This window comes from Corapipo altera, unplaced genomic scaffold (genome assembly GCF_003945725.1).
Source record: "Corapipo altera isolate COAL_440 unplaced genomic scaffold, ASM394572v1 61016, whole genome shotgun sequence".
In the NCBI taxonomy this organism is placed as follows: Eukaryota; Metazoa; Chordata; class Aves; order Passeriformes; family Pipridae; genus Corapipo; species Corapipo altera.
This window is the reverse complement of record NW_020885063.1, coordinates 332,907-346,990: the sequence shown is the minus strand read 5'-3', so window position 1 is coordinate 346,990 and position 14,084 is coordinate 332,907. Positions and strand designations below refer to the sequence as shown.

At 47.9% G+C, this 14,084-nt stretch overlaps 1 protein-coding gene across 1 annotated transcript in view; it reads left to right on the top strand.

Moving 5' to 3' along the window:
- The window catches only part of ANTXR1 (ANTXR cell adhesion molecule 1), a 104,065-nt gene that overhangs the window by 26,349 nt on the left and 63,632 nt on the right, over window positions 1-14,084 (top strand). The window contains exons 10-12 of the mRNA XM_027669024.1: window positions 3,198-3,296; window positions 11,374-11,443; window positions 11,731-11,809. Of these exons, the coding sequence (XP_027524825.1) occupies window positions 3,198-3,296; window positions 11,374-11,443; window positions 11,731-11,809 (248 nt within the window). The remainder of the gene's footprint in view (window positions 1-3,197; window positions 3,297-11,373; window positions 11,444-11,730; window positions 11,810-14,084) is intronic.

Here is a 14,084-nt window from a genome sequence, read left to right as displayed (position 1 = left end):
TGCCAGACTTAAAGTAGTTATGCTACGTAATTACAAACCAAATCAGGCAATAAGCCTTTGGTTGGGTTCAGAGTTTTGCAAAATTCATCATCTTGGAGGACTGGTGAGGGAAGTGCTTCAGAAACTATGAAGAACATCAGATGGGCACAGTTGGATCTGAAGGCTTCCAATAGTCTTGGAACATTTCTCAGGCATTCAAGGGCGATACAGTGACTGAGGACTAGAGTGTAACCATCAGTCTGCTGCTCATGTGTTCATCCTGTCCTCTCTTTGTCCTTGCTCTGACCTGACTGTGGCTCTAAAGCCCTGCAAGTGCCTCTTCATTCAGCAGGACCCAGTCTTTCCAAAGCAAGCTAGAGAATCATTTTGGCCTCTACCATCTGCTTCTGTGAATTCTTCACATTTTATGAAGTGCATCCCAGCTGTTTGTTGAGTGTCTAGCACTCCCTGAGTAGAGAGGTTGGGAGCCCAGCTGAGGTTTGTGGAGAAGGACAAGTCCCTGACAAGTTCTGCATCTTTCTTTACCATATATTGACAGCCCCAGTAAGTAACACAGTTGTTACTTATTTGTCTTCACTTCCAAAGCAGCTGCTTTAATGATCCTGCATCTGCCTGCACACCTGAACATCCAGAAGTAGCCACATTTTCCCAGCAGATGCACACCAGGCTAAATGCCCAATAAGTACTTGGCATCAGGTTTATGTTCCATATGTGCCACATAGGTTTGATTTTTGAAGCCAGGATGGCATCATTGCCATGAATTATGGTACTTAAGCATCATTTTGGCTGTTCAATTAAATAGTTTCTATGTTAAAATAGGCTCCAAGGCAGGGCCCTGTCTACCTTGGCACGGTGGATGATTGCTTTGACAGAATCTGGAGCGTGCAGTGATGTTCCATAAATGTTTGGGAAGGGAAATGAAATTGCAGGAACATTCACATCCACTTTACACTCTTGGAGATTGTTTTAAAAATATATTTACATACTTATTCAAGTGATAAACATTGCTGCTTATATAATGTCATGAGCCAGAAGATGACTTATAATAATCATTTATAACCATCTTTAATGCTTTGTCAGTTGATTCATCACTCCCATTCCTTGTGCCTTAGGGAAGGCAGGGTGGGCACAGCTGTACCCAGCAGAGTCAGCTGAGAGGAAATGCAGAGAGGTTTCATATAAACTCTTCACATCAGAAATTGGCCAGTACTTCACAAGAGAAGCAATGTTATCCTTGAAAAATACCTGTAGTTATTCAGATCCTCAGTTCAAAGGCCTGGTTTCCAAATTTGGGCAAATAGTCCATTGCTCTCAGACTGCAGGGAGTTTAATCTCTCAGGGCTCTGAGAGTAATGAAAGTCCCATTGACTATGAAAATTATGTGCATTAGTGTCTTTAAAATAAATGTTTGCAGGTGTAGCTGTGATACCTTGTGTTTTTGTGTTTCTGTGCACATCCTTGGAGAGTGGTGGCAGTTTTTTCCTCATTTTTTTTCCTTTTGCAAGGAGGAAACATGTGGGCTCTGTGTTACCTGAGGCCATCTTGTGCTGCTGACCAGTCCCAGAAACTGCAGGAATTAATTTCATCATTCTGGAACGGCAGTTTCTGGATGATTTGGCTTTGCAGGCTGAACTGTACAGTTCATTTCAGCCTGAAGCAGAGCCAGGGTCTCCATGGCCCAGCTGACATCACTGATACAGGTCTTTGACTGTACTTGAACTCATTCCCCAGCAGTTGAGACTTCTGTGATTTCTCTTAAGGATTCACCAGCCCCCACACTCCAGAACAGAGCTCTTGTCCCCCCTCCCTATTCTTCCCAAATGCTCTCAGACAACACACAATGGGCCTGTGAGCAGCTTCCCTGGCTGGATGTGCTGGGATGATTTGCAACTTGGCTGTAAACGAGTGGGACCTGGAAAAGAGCCCAGATTCCAGAGCAAAGCTGCTTTTTCTGACAAGTACAGTGCACAGGTCCTTGGGGGAGATGAAAGGAGATGGGGACTGTAAAATGCAAAGGGGAGAAATCTGAACCTGCAAAACCTCGGTTCCTTGGTGCTCCTGGGGACTCTAAACTGGGGTGGTGTCCCTGGAGCACTGAGGTCACTCCTGCCTTGTCTTGAGGTTACTCCTGCCTTGTCTTGGGCAGTGAAACATTTTGTGTTCAAATCACATTCCCCAGCCAAACTTCAGTGGGGATTAGCTGAGTGCCTCTCCCAGATAGTCACAGGAATTGTGGGGGCTGTTTTCTCGCCCTGGGGAGCAGCAGAGCTGAGTCCCTGGATCTGCTGCCAGGACTGCTCTGGGACTGTGGCCCCGAGTCAAAAGCTGAGAGTCTGAAGTGGTGCTTTCCTTGCAAGGCATTCTTCATGCTAGAGGCTGCGGGAAGTCCATAAACCTTTCCCAGTCCTAGGCAGAAGTAATTGGAATATCGAGGGATGGTAGAGAGTGGTCTCAAGGGCTGGTGAGGATGTGATCTCATTGCTCAGCCCTGCCTGCTCCAAAAGGCACCGCTCAGCTCAGGGCTCAGGAGTTTGTGACTGTCCTTGGTGCTCCCTGCTGGCACCCACAGCCTCTGGAGACCCTATGGCGTTGGTCTGGGAAAACAGCAAAGAGGAAGACTTGGGGAAATGCCCACAGACTCTAAGATCAGACTTTGCCCAGAGACTGAAACCTTGATCTGTTGATAAAATCCCCTGTCATCGTATGGAAATGAGTCCAGTCAAGGCCTCGTGGTGGTTGTACAGCAGTAGGGCAGGACGTGACAAAACTCAGGGCAACTGACATGATTTTGGGAAAGTAACACTTAAACTTCTCCAAATTATTGGGCACTAGAAGATTTTTTTGCTTTCCATGGAAAGATACTTCTGCCTTTCTTCACCCAAAACTTTCTGCCATTTAAACTTTCTCCCTAGCACAGGCCACCTGGGGAGGGCAAAGCTCAATGTCCCCAAAGCTTCCTGTTTTCACTGCAAGTCTGTTAAAATGCCTCTGTAGTGAATTGTTTCCTGTTTCTAAAAATTCAGTCTGAAATTGGGTAGGGAGAGAGTGGAAGTTCAATTTTTAACCATTTTCAAACTTAAAAGTTGTTCAACTGCGAGCTCAGGAGATAGCAAGTGAAAACTTTGGAGATGTGCCTTTGTCTAAATGACCTTTCCTTGCCTTGCTCTGTATGAAGTCCAATGCCTGTTCTCCTGCAGAGTCCTTCCAGGTGGTGGTGAGAGGGAATGGATTCCGACACGCCCGCAACGTCGACCGAGTGCTCTGCAGCTTCAGGATCAATGACACCGTCACTCTCAGTGAGCTGCTCTCTTTTCTTTTATTCTCCTACTCTGCACTGGCAGGACATTTGGGATCTTGATTGTGAAAGCAGTAATTGTGGGACTCAGAGCTTTTAATTTGCAGAATGCAGAAGGGATTATTTTTTAAGAGGAAAATCGCTGGTGGCAATTCGTGTGCTGTGACTCTGACAGCAAGGATGTGAAGCTTGAGGGGGATGGAAATATAGAAGGCAAGAATCTTGTCTGTAAAGAGCATCAATACGTGTCTTGCTGGGCTGTGTGCAGGGAGATCAGGGGTGTTTCTCTCCTTACCTGTGTTTTGTGGCACTCAGAGGGCCTGGTCCTGCAGCTCAGCTGCACACGGTTGTTGGAAATGTGTTGGAGCAGTGGCTCAGGCATTGCTGGGCTGCTGTGGAAGCTCAGAAAAATGTTCCCTCTACAGTTGCCCCAGCAGAAGAACTGAAGCAAGAGAAGCAAATTAGCCCCCAAGTGTCTCTTTGTGAAGTGCACTGAGCTGGCAGAACTAAGGACCCCTCTGCTCTCACCTGGTGTGTCTGGAGCCATGTGGGAAAGCAGAAAGCTCAGAGCTGGCAGCACCAGTGACAGCAGAACTCAGCTTCCCTAGCATGGAATGTCTGCAGAAGCTGATCGTTCTGGAGGCAGTCCTGACCCTTTCCAGCATAATGTGTTAATTAGTTTCTCACATCTGGAAGTCTAATGGCTCAGTGCTGCACTTGCTCGTGCTCTGAGCATCAGTGTGCTTTGCTACTTGGAGCAGGAGAAGTTGGCCAAGGCTGCTTGCCCTGTTTGGGATGCCAGGGAACGTTCAGGGCAGGTGGAGGACAGTGAGTGCTTGTAGCTGGTCCTGAAAGGCTTTTGTGCTGTTGCATTTACTCCTCTTAGTAGGCAGGTTCTGGACTTGCCCACCCTTGTGCCACCAAGCAGAAAGTTTGGCTGGCTGTGGGTCACATTTGCTTGAGTCAGATATGGTGAGTGTTGAGCATGGGAAGAGCAGAAGCTGGAGGGCTCTGGAGCCAGGCATTCATTCCTTTAAACACCCTAAAGCCTTCACTGGGAATGTCATCCATCAGCTTTCCACTGTTCAGTGCCCTGTCTATGGACTCACAGACACATCCAGTGCTGCCAATGGGAGGAACTGTGAGTGAGGGTTCCCTCACCCCCCAGCACTGTGACCTGAGGGGAGGGGGGAGGAGGGAGACTCCTTCCTCACTCCCTCTGTGCTGACTGCTTGTCTGGACGAGTTTTTTGTGGTATCTGTCATCATCATTTCACAGGAGCTGTCAGGAAAGATCAGCTTATCTTAACGCAGCCCCTGAGTTTTTTTTATTTGAAGCTGCCTTCCTGTGTCCACAAAATGACTGTGGAAAATGAGGATAAAGGCCAGATATGTTTCCTACCCTGTGCCCTGATGCATTCCTGGTGTCCTGAATTGCTGCAGAGGTGAAAAGTGAGCTCACTGTCCTCAGCACTGCACCAAGACCTCTCCATGTGTCCTGCACAGCCCCGGATTGTTTGGAGCAGTGACGTGGCCACAAACCCAAGTTCTGAGTTCCACCCACCCCCTGACTGAGGGAACTCAGTAGTTGCTCATCAGTGCTCCCAAACCCAGGTCTCTCCAGGTAGGATTGGCACAGCTCTGTTGGGTTTAAGTTGCTCTGTGAGAGAAGTCCCAAAATGTGCAGTCCCAACGCGCTGTTCCTTGGGGCATCCGACTGCAAACAGCCCACCATGAGAGTCAACTGAGTGAGGACTGTATGGAAAGCTCGTGGAACTTGGATAGCTCAGCTGTCTTTGTTTGCTTGAAGCCTCTCAGCCTCTGATGGTATCAGGGAGGGAGGTATTTTTACAGATAACACTAAGCCAACAGTTCCTGAAACCTTAAATTATCCCAGATGAGATGTAGTGAGCACAGCTAGGACGTGCTGAGGTTAAAGGCATGAGCTAATGGGGTTTTATTGGGATTGTTGGCAGAGAAAAGTGGCAGGTGAAGAGAGCAGCGACTCATAATGTTCATAGCTATGGGATAAAAAAAAGAACATCTGTAGAAGCCATGAGGAATATTTGGCTGAGCAGAACTGTAATCAGATGCATGTTCAGCAGCAGGGTGTTCCTGCCAGCAGCAGGACCTGGGAGAATTGGTTTCAGCCTGCACAGAGTTAAAAGTGATTATCCAGTGCAGTGACTTATGACTGCTCTGTGGTGCTAAAATGTCTGTGTCTGCCCAGATTGTGCAGGATCCAGCCAAGACAGTTCTGGGCAGGGAGGTGAGCTCTGTCCTGGGCAATTTAAAACTGAATAGAGAGATGAAAGGTTGGTGAAGAACCAGCAGACACCACAGCAGAGGTGCTGCGTTCTAGTGGATGCTCTGGATGCTTGGCCAAGCCCCAGCCTTTGCACAACCTGCCCTGATTTTTCTTTTTTCAGATACTGAGAGCAGACTGTGCCAGGTATCAACAGAGAGTGAGGTGTATGGGGAACTGTATCTCCAAACTGCCCAACAAATGTCTTCTAAAAGTTATCTTCTGTTTTTAAAGCCTTTCAGATTGCTCCGTTTTCCCCATCTTTCTTTTTTGTGATATCTTCTTTACTTTCTTGCAGCCTGATCACTCTTAGCACAGGAATGTTTTGCTTTGCTGTTCAACTTTCTAATCCCTGATTTCCCCACTTGATCATGTCACTTTAACCCTCCTCTGAACCTTTCCTTTTTATTTTCTAACAGTAGCTTTTCTCTTTCCACTGTGGTACCAGAGAATGTCCATCACTGTGTACAAACTCCACCAGGTGTTTTGGGGAGTGTGACCTTTATGAGGGACACAACATATGCCTTTAATGTTTCCTGGGTGAGAACATGCACCAAGGGGAGCTTGGCATCCTGGTTTGAGGGGTGGCCCAAGTCACTGTTTGGCAAAGAATACAAAACTAGAAGGAATGGTCACACTTCCCTCAAATGTTCTCCCAGCCTCCAACAAACTGCAGTGTCAGAACCTTTAACCAGGAGTCCTGTGCCTTTGCCTCCAGCAGAATTCCCTGCAGCTGCCCAGGCTGAGTGTGGAGGAACAAGCCCAGGGCATCAGGACACTTGGGCTGAGAGGGGAGGAGAATCCGTGGACAGTGTGAGGGCTTTGCCAGGCTCACCCAGTGACCCTGTGTGCTGCTGGGGGACCAGGAGGGTCTCTTACTGTGGCACCAGCTGCTCACGGGGCAGCTCTGGGCTTGGAGCTGCTGCAGGAAGGCCAGGACTCCCCTGGGAGGGACCTGCTGTGGGGCAGCACGTGCTGCTCCTGAGCTGCCAGTTGTGAGCAGGAGCAGATGAAGGCTGGGTGCTGTGCCAGGGTCTGTTTGCAGCCTCAAGGCTGTGACTGCTCATCCAACAGTTGTTTGCTCAGCACGTGAACCCATCAGAGGAAAAGTGAGTCCTTCCAAATCCCTTCTCTCCATCTCGAGACTGTTCTGGATGTGATATCACTGTTCTGTGCTTATCTGTCTGTTCCCCATCCCCTAATTCTGCTCTCAATGGCTTTGGCATTCAGAGCTCATGTGTCCCTACACAAAGCAGAGCAATTACAGCCTGATCTCAATGTGGTTTTCATTACAGCATTAACAAAACATTTCTTATTTATGGGCCTCTCTTGTAGGCAGTTTCTCCAGCTCAGAGAGTGTTCCAGTGTCTTCCTGCATTCCCAGCTCCCCGCAAAATGAGTTTGAAATACAAACTTTACTTGCAGACTTGTCACAAAGAGTGGCATGAGAGGAGGACTCAGCCAAGAGGAAAAGAGACTGTAAGTGGGGCAGAGAATTAGGGAGGTATTTTGGCTCATCTGAGGGGACAAAGGGACAATGGAAGTGCTCAGGTGACTCCAGGCTGTCAGCTCACATGGAATGGGGTACAGAGAACAGCCTTCCTAGCACAGGAGTTCCCCAGGGAGTCTGTGGGAGAGCAGCCAGTGTCCCACCCCACCTGGGCTGGACTGGTCTCACAGACAAGTCTCCTCTCCTGCAGAAATAGGAAACTGGGGCAAAGCATCTTCTGAGATGTGCTTTAGTTGAATGCAAATCCTAAATACAGGGACAGCAGAAGGAAATTGTTAGTTTGTGATATAGGGGAAGTTTGGCAAACAGCTTTTGCAGCCTCTTCTGGACTAAAATATTGCTGATGCTGCGAGTCCAGCAATCAGTGCTTGTGAGACTGCAGTGGCAGTTTGGAAATGCTGGGCTCTCCTAAACCCCTCTGGAGGGATCCTTGCAGACAGATTTCAGGGCACCGGTTGGGTCTTGGGTGAACCACTAACTAAGGAGAAGGCTGTTAATTTTGGCCTGGGTTTATGGCTAAAAGAAAATGCTACTCTCTGTTTGGTCACCTTTGGGTTCTTGTACCTCTCTTTCATTGAGGTTTCTCTTCTGTATTAGAGCATCATGCCTATATTGAGGCTTTTATCATTATGGTTGGGAAGTATTCCAAGTCCTGGCTTGCCAAAAGGTTACACTCTGCTAATGGCATAAGAAACTATTCACTGTTGCTGGGAATAATAGATTTTATAGGCTACAGATAGTTGTTAAAGGTGTAGGAGTGCTGGGTAGGGAGTTACAGGGATCTGTGCAGTATCAGGCATCTTGTTGAAAAGGCATTCACAGCAAATGGATGTGGTTTATGAGAGGTTTGACCCAGGCCTCAGGACTGACTGGTCTGAGTTGTCTGTGGGTTTGTTGTGTCCTGTTTTATGCAGTGAGAACTTTATTTTGCCTGGAGGAGGGATTAGAGGGCCGCAGGTAGGGAGCAGGTTGTGCCATTACTGAGGGCAGCCTTTCTCAGAAGTGCAGCATTGCAGTGTTTCCTGAAGATGTCCAAGCTCTGCCTGCAGTGTCTGAGAGGTGAGCAGGGCCTGGGCATCCCTTCCATAAAACTGTCAGAGGAGGCAGAGTGATTCCTGCACTATTCCCTGAGCAGCCCCAAGCCAAGAACCGAAATGACGTCCTGGGCAGGAAACTCAGCGACATCGAGTCGAGCGCTCCGCCCTCCCTTCCGCAGCCCTGCCACCAGCACTGTCAGCGCAGAGCAGGCCAAACCACAAAATCCACATTCTGGCACGAGCTCTGGAGTTTGGGAGCACTCAGCCCCATCTCTCACTGCTCTGGGATGCAGCGAGTTTGTTCCGTAGCAGACACGAACCGCGTCCTTCTCCCAAACGCATCCTGCAGATCCGATGCGAGGGCAGACGAGAAGTGTTGTTTTGTTTGGTTTCCCTACGTGAGTTTTCCAGGAAGGAGTCAGATGGCCAGAGTTATGCAAACCAAATGGATCTTCTTTTGTTTAGAGCAAAGGAAAATAGTCCCTCATTTTTGCGGTGGAACACAAACATTCTCCAAACAAACTAATCTCTCCCTGTAGCCAGCCTGGCCAGCCTTGAGCTCCCTCATGGGACTGTGGGGCTGATAAACTTTCTAGAGAGGCATGGACTGATGCAAGTTGGGGGTGGGAAGGGAGAGAAAGAGAAACAAAAACCTAATGAGATCTAAGTAAAAGGCCTTGCAAGATGAAGCAGCTTTTGTTCTAGTGAATGCTGGCACAGGGACGTCTTTGGCCTTGGCTGCCAGAGTTAGCAAAGGAGAAAACAAGACATTGGTCTTCATTTTCTTGGCATGTGTGTGCTGAGACAATGTCATAAATTTATGGGAGTTAATGATATCTTCATAAATCAGGGTGAGAACAGCACTGTGGGGCCAGATGAACCACCACTGCACATCTGCCTGGAGTGGGAAATGCTGCTGCCTTGGCTTGGTAACTACACTGCAAACCCAGGGCCTGCATGTGCTGCAAGGTCCCCACGAGCCCAGAGCTGGGCTGGAGGAGATGGGAAGTGTGTGGGGGGGGGGTGGGATTACTGCCCTGCACCCTTTAAATGCCTGTGTTCTGCCTGCCATGCCCTGTGATAGGAAGCATCTCCTGGAGTGTGGGGCTGTGCTAAAATCGGCTGCTCCTGATGTTCAGCATACTGGAAATATTCCTGCACGTTCTTGCACTGAGGCTGTGGGAAGACAGCACTAATATGGCACTATCCAGGCCAAGAGCTGGAGCAGGGATCTAGAGGGATCCCAGAAGCTCCGAGCCATGAGGCAGAACCAAAGTCAGGCTGTGGAAACCATGTGTCTGCCCAAAATGTTTCATGTTCAGCTATTGGCCTGGGTCAAAGAGTCCCTGACAAAATAACTGCTGTGGGTAACCCAGAAATTCAAGTGTGTATGTGTAGGCATGGGATTTGCTGGAAGCTGGAGAACATCAGGGAAGGTTACAACTTTTCATTACCATTTTTTTTTCTTTTTTTAATGGAGTGTAAAAAATAAACAGTTCCTAACCTGCCTGAGGAAATCTCCTTTTATATTGCTGCCAAAGCCAAGAAATACACCAGTATGAAATAGGGATTCTAATGTGTGACAAGAGTTACCAGAGCAATACTTCTGCTTTCTAAAACTCTGTATTTGGTGGGAACCTCTTCTAGGAATGTCTGGGAAGGAATGCTTGGCTTGGTGAGTCCTGCTTCTGCATGAGGGGGCAGACTGTTGCAGTCAGTACCTCTTTGTGCCTCATTCATTGCAGTAAAATGGGCTGCATGACCCTGATTGTGAGGGAACCCCCTGAGCTGACACTGGGGTCAGGGCCAGGGTCAGTAGTGCTCTGCTGCTGGTGCCCTGGTCAGCATTAGACACCATCCATGTGGACAAACTCACCTTGGCAGCCAGGGGAAGGAGGAACAAGGCTCACAGCTGATGCAGAGAGTGCTTTGGAGAAGTTTGCCATGTTCTCTTTGGCTTGTATCTCCTCATGGCTTTTCCTCTTTCCACTGGCACCTGAAATGGAGTCGTAACTTACACAAGTTTCCTCAAAAGCAAAAGACCAGTTGGCCAGAACAGTTCAGCTCTTCATTCCATGGCTAAATGTCTTGGTTAAACTTTCATCCTTGCTCCTCTCCTCTCCTGGTGCTGCCAGTGGGGCACTGGGCACTGACCTTGCTCCCCTGTGTGTTCTGAGCACCCTGGGAATTAATTCAGTGCAAGATGCAGTTGTGAAGAGACTTTAGATGGTCTGAGAGCCAGGGTTTGTGTTTGTGATGTCGAATAGCTCAGCAAGGGGGTGGTGAATTGTGCTCCTGTTCCACGGTGGCCCCGTAGAATGAACGTCCCATCCATCCTCAGGGTACAGAGATAAGACTGAAGGTGAGGTTTGAAACCTGCAAGTTTGAGAGGCCAAGGGAAAGGAATCTGTCAGGAGCAGAGGGGATTTCAAACAGAATAAAATGTTTAACTGGAAAATGTTAGGAAGCTGGTAGTATTTGGCAACAGCTCATTTCAGGTCTATAAGCATCCCTGTGAAGGCCCTCAAGGTGGTCATGGGTACAGCTGGTAGAAAGATTTCTGATGCAGGACATGCTTCTGGAGATGCTGATCCAGCAAATCAATCCTTCCTGTGGAATGTTTTGGTTTCCAGTCCAAAAAACAATCACCACCCAGCCTGTCTGCCTGGTTTTCTGTCAATCTGCCCCATCTCTAGTCAGCTGGCAAATGGGCTGGGAAGTTCCTTGGGATCCCCATCTGTCTGATTACCTTGGGATCACCATCTGTCTGATTTAAGTCTACAGAAGAAGAATATTAGTTAATGTTCCTGTTTCCCAGGGTTGATAATTTTTCTCACTCCACTTTTAAACCCACAGTATAATTTGGGCTGACAGGTTTAATTTAGTTCAGATGCATCTGCCTAAAAGTGCAAATTTTCCCATAATACACGATTTTCTTTACTTTGATATTTGCAATTATATGTAACCTGCTGCAACTCCCCATGGGCTCCTGTACAGAGTGGCTGTGATCCTGGCCCCTGACCTTCCAAAAAGCTCTGTACCTTCAGCTGTGTTCAGCTGAAGGTACTTATCTGTACCTTCAGCTCAGATAAGTGACCCGGCTCTTCAACCCCCACAGTGTTTGAACCTCGTTTATATACCAAGAGTGAGGAAAACCATTATTTAACCTGCTCTTTAAGGGCCAGATTGCTGATCAGGTAATAAATCCCAGTATTTCTCTTTTCCAGATGAGAAGCCCTTTGTGGTGGAAGACACCTACCTGCTGTGCCCAGCACCTGTGCTGCGCGAAGTTGGCATGTATGTTTTTGCCACTCAGATATTTACTTTGCCTGTGGGAAGATGAGTGTGGGTCACTTTGTTATGTTCTGCTGCTCTTGTATGGATTTAATGCTGACATTATCTCGTGCTCATTGTGTTAATTGGCATTAATTATGCACTGGAGCACAGGGGCAAGTGCACCACCAGTGGGAATTAACCTGCACAAGAGGCTCTTCTGAGCATCAGCAGCCTGGGTTGCACTGGATGGTGTCAAGCAGAGGGTTGGGGGTAGCTGGCCTGACTTGGTTCTTGTGGTTCCTTTCCAGGGAAGCAGCTCTTCAAGTCAGTATGAACGATGGGCTGAGCTTCATCTCCAGCTCCGTCATCATCTCCAGCACACACTGTGTAAGTCTGGACCCATGTGCCTGAGATGATTCCGGGGGGGTGGAACTCAACTGCAGGTGTTTGTTCCAGCAGAGGTAGGGCTGCCCAGTTGGGTCAGCCTGGTTGGGAAGGACCTGTTTTCCCCTTTCAGGTGAGTTTTTTGTGCTTGGTAATATGACATTTTGTGTATCCTCTGAGCCACAATATGGCAAAGCTCTTGAGCCTTCGGTAAATGCCTCAGCCTCCTCCTCTGCTGTGGGACTGGCAGAGCCCTGGAGGGGTCTGTGCCTGCTTGTCCACTGCCCAGGGAACAAGCAGCAGCTCTGCTGCTGTGTTTCCTCTGTAGCAATGGTGCTGCTCATTGTGGAAGAAGTGTGGCAGTTGGGATCAGACCCTTTGTCTGGTAACCACCAGTGTGGTGGCCAAAAATGTGGTGGATTCTCCCCTGAAGTAGCTGACTTGTGGCTGCATCCTTCCTTGCCAGTGGGGAATTGCTGCACTCAGGCTCTGCTGGAATGAGGATGATGAAACCATTTCTAACTCACAGTGTTGCTGGAGATGCTGCTTCTGCTGAGTCATGGCTGTTGGGAACAGGGCATGGAATGTCTAATGCTGGAGGAGGTAGAGGAGGAATTCACTTGGAGCTCAGAGCAATCCTTTCTGCTTCAGCTTTATCCGTCTATGGGAAGGCCTATCATGGCACAGGCCATGGGTGAGGCAGTGCTTTACTTCTCCTGTGAACTGACTTAAACCAGTTTTTGGGAAGCCAGAGTAGTCTTGCCAGAAAGACTTAGAAGTCTGTGCCCAGCCTGCTTTTGTCCCTGCCCAGTAAAGGCCTGCTGTGTTCCTGAGCAGAACAAGGGCAAGGCCAAGTTGTGTAACATGGGGGCACCAGAAGTGTTCTGTGTCCACAAAGGCTGAGCCGACAGCTGAGAAAAGTCTTTTGTGTCACTCGAACTTGATCCTTGTTCAACAAGGACAAGATTGTACAGAGAGAAAGTTTTCAGAGCTTACAGGAGGAGTTATACTCCAAAAGTGACAAAAGATTTCCTTATGCCTTAAAAGAAGGCAGTTTATTTGAGGAGTTAATTTTTAGTTCTAGTTCACTGCTCACTGGCAAAAATGTATCTGCACGTTGTCAGCAAATTCAAGGAATGTTTTCCTGTATTTTACTCATATGAGGCAAGACCTGAGAAAGAATTCTCAGAGAAAAATGATTCCTTCCTCATATGCTTTCTTCCAGAGATGGAATTATCATGTGTAGATGATAGGTGATGAAATATCTCTTTCTCTTCTATTGTTTAATAGCTGTAAGGAAACCTTTGGAAGTGCCTGTGCTCCCTGGCACTGCCCTGCACAGGCACTCTGGTGCCTCCAGACTGTGAAGCTGCATTTGCAATGCAGCTGAGCAGCCAAAATTCAAACCCAGATCCTGCATCCAAACCTAAATTCAGTGGCTGCTTCGAAAATTATATCACAGCCTTCACTAATCAAGGAAGTTTCTCCTGGGTAAACACATGTTTTGTCTTTGTAGTAGTGTTTTATGTTTCAAATTCTTTTGAAATATGATGCTGTTTGCTGAGACTGCAATGCTCTCTTTAATTAGGGTTACAAGGGCTCCAGACCTGAAAATGCCCCTCGACAAAATGTCACCAAATGACTTGTTTAATTGATTTCAGACCTGGAAGTTGGATCTGTTTGAAGATCTGCAGCTGAAGTGGGAGAGTTGGAGAGGTGGGGAATGAAGGGATGGTAACACAAAGGGTTACCAGATTTTCTTCCCTGTGTGCAAACCAGGAATCAGTGCTTTGGGTTTCCCTTTGTGCTGTATTTCAGAAATGATCGGGTTTGGAAAGAGGTCTGGAGTGTCCTCTCCAAAAAGCTTCCCAAATGGCAGTGATGGAATGTGGCAGTGCCACACTCGCTGTGCTGCAAATGCCTCAACCCCCAAAGTCATCATTGCTACCCAGGATTGCTGCTTAATGGCAGAAGGAACAAAGCAAGGGTCTCAATGGCCTGGAAAGCTTTGCCACTTATTTTCTTAGGCAGCTCCACAACAAAACCCTCCTGTGCAACATGTAAATAATCTGCAAATATCCCATTTTCCCTATAGCAATAGCTGGCATGTTCTAGCAGCTCCCCCTTTCCAAGGACTCTCTGGGGAAGAAAATTCAGCTAAGAGCACAGCTGAAGCAAACAGCTGCATTCCTGGCAAGGAAAGACCAAAAATGAACAGTCAGAAGAGTCAGCTGGACTTTGACTACTAAGTTGTGGATGTAGGTACTTGAAGATCAGG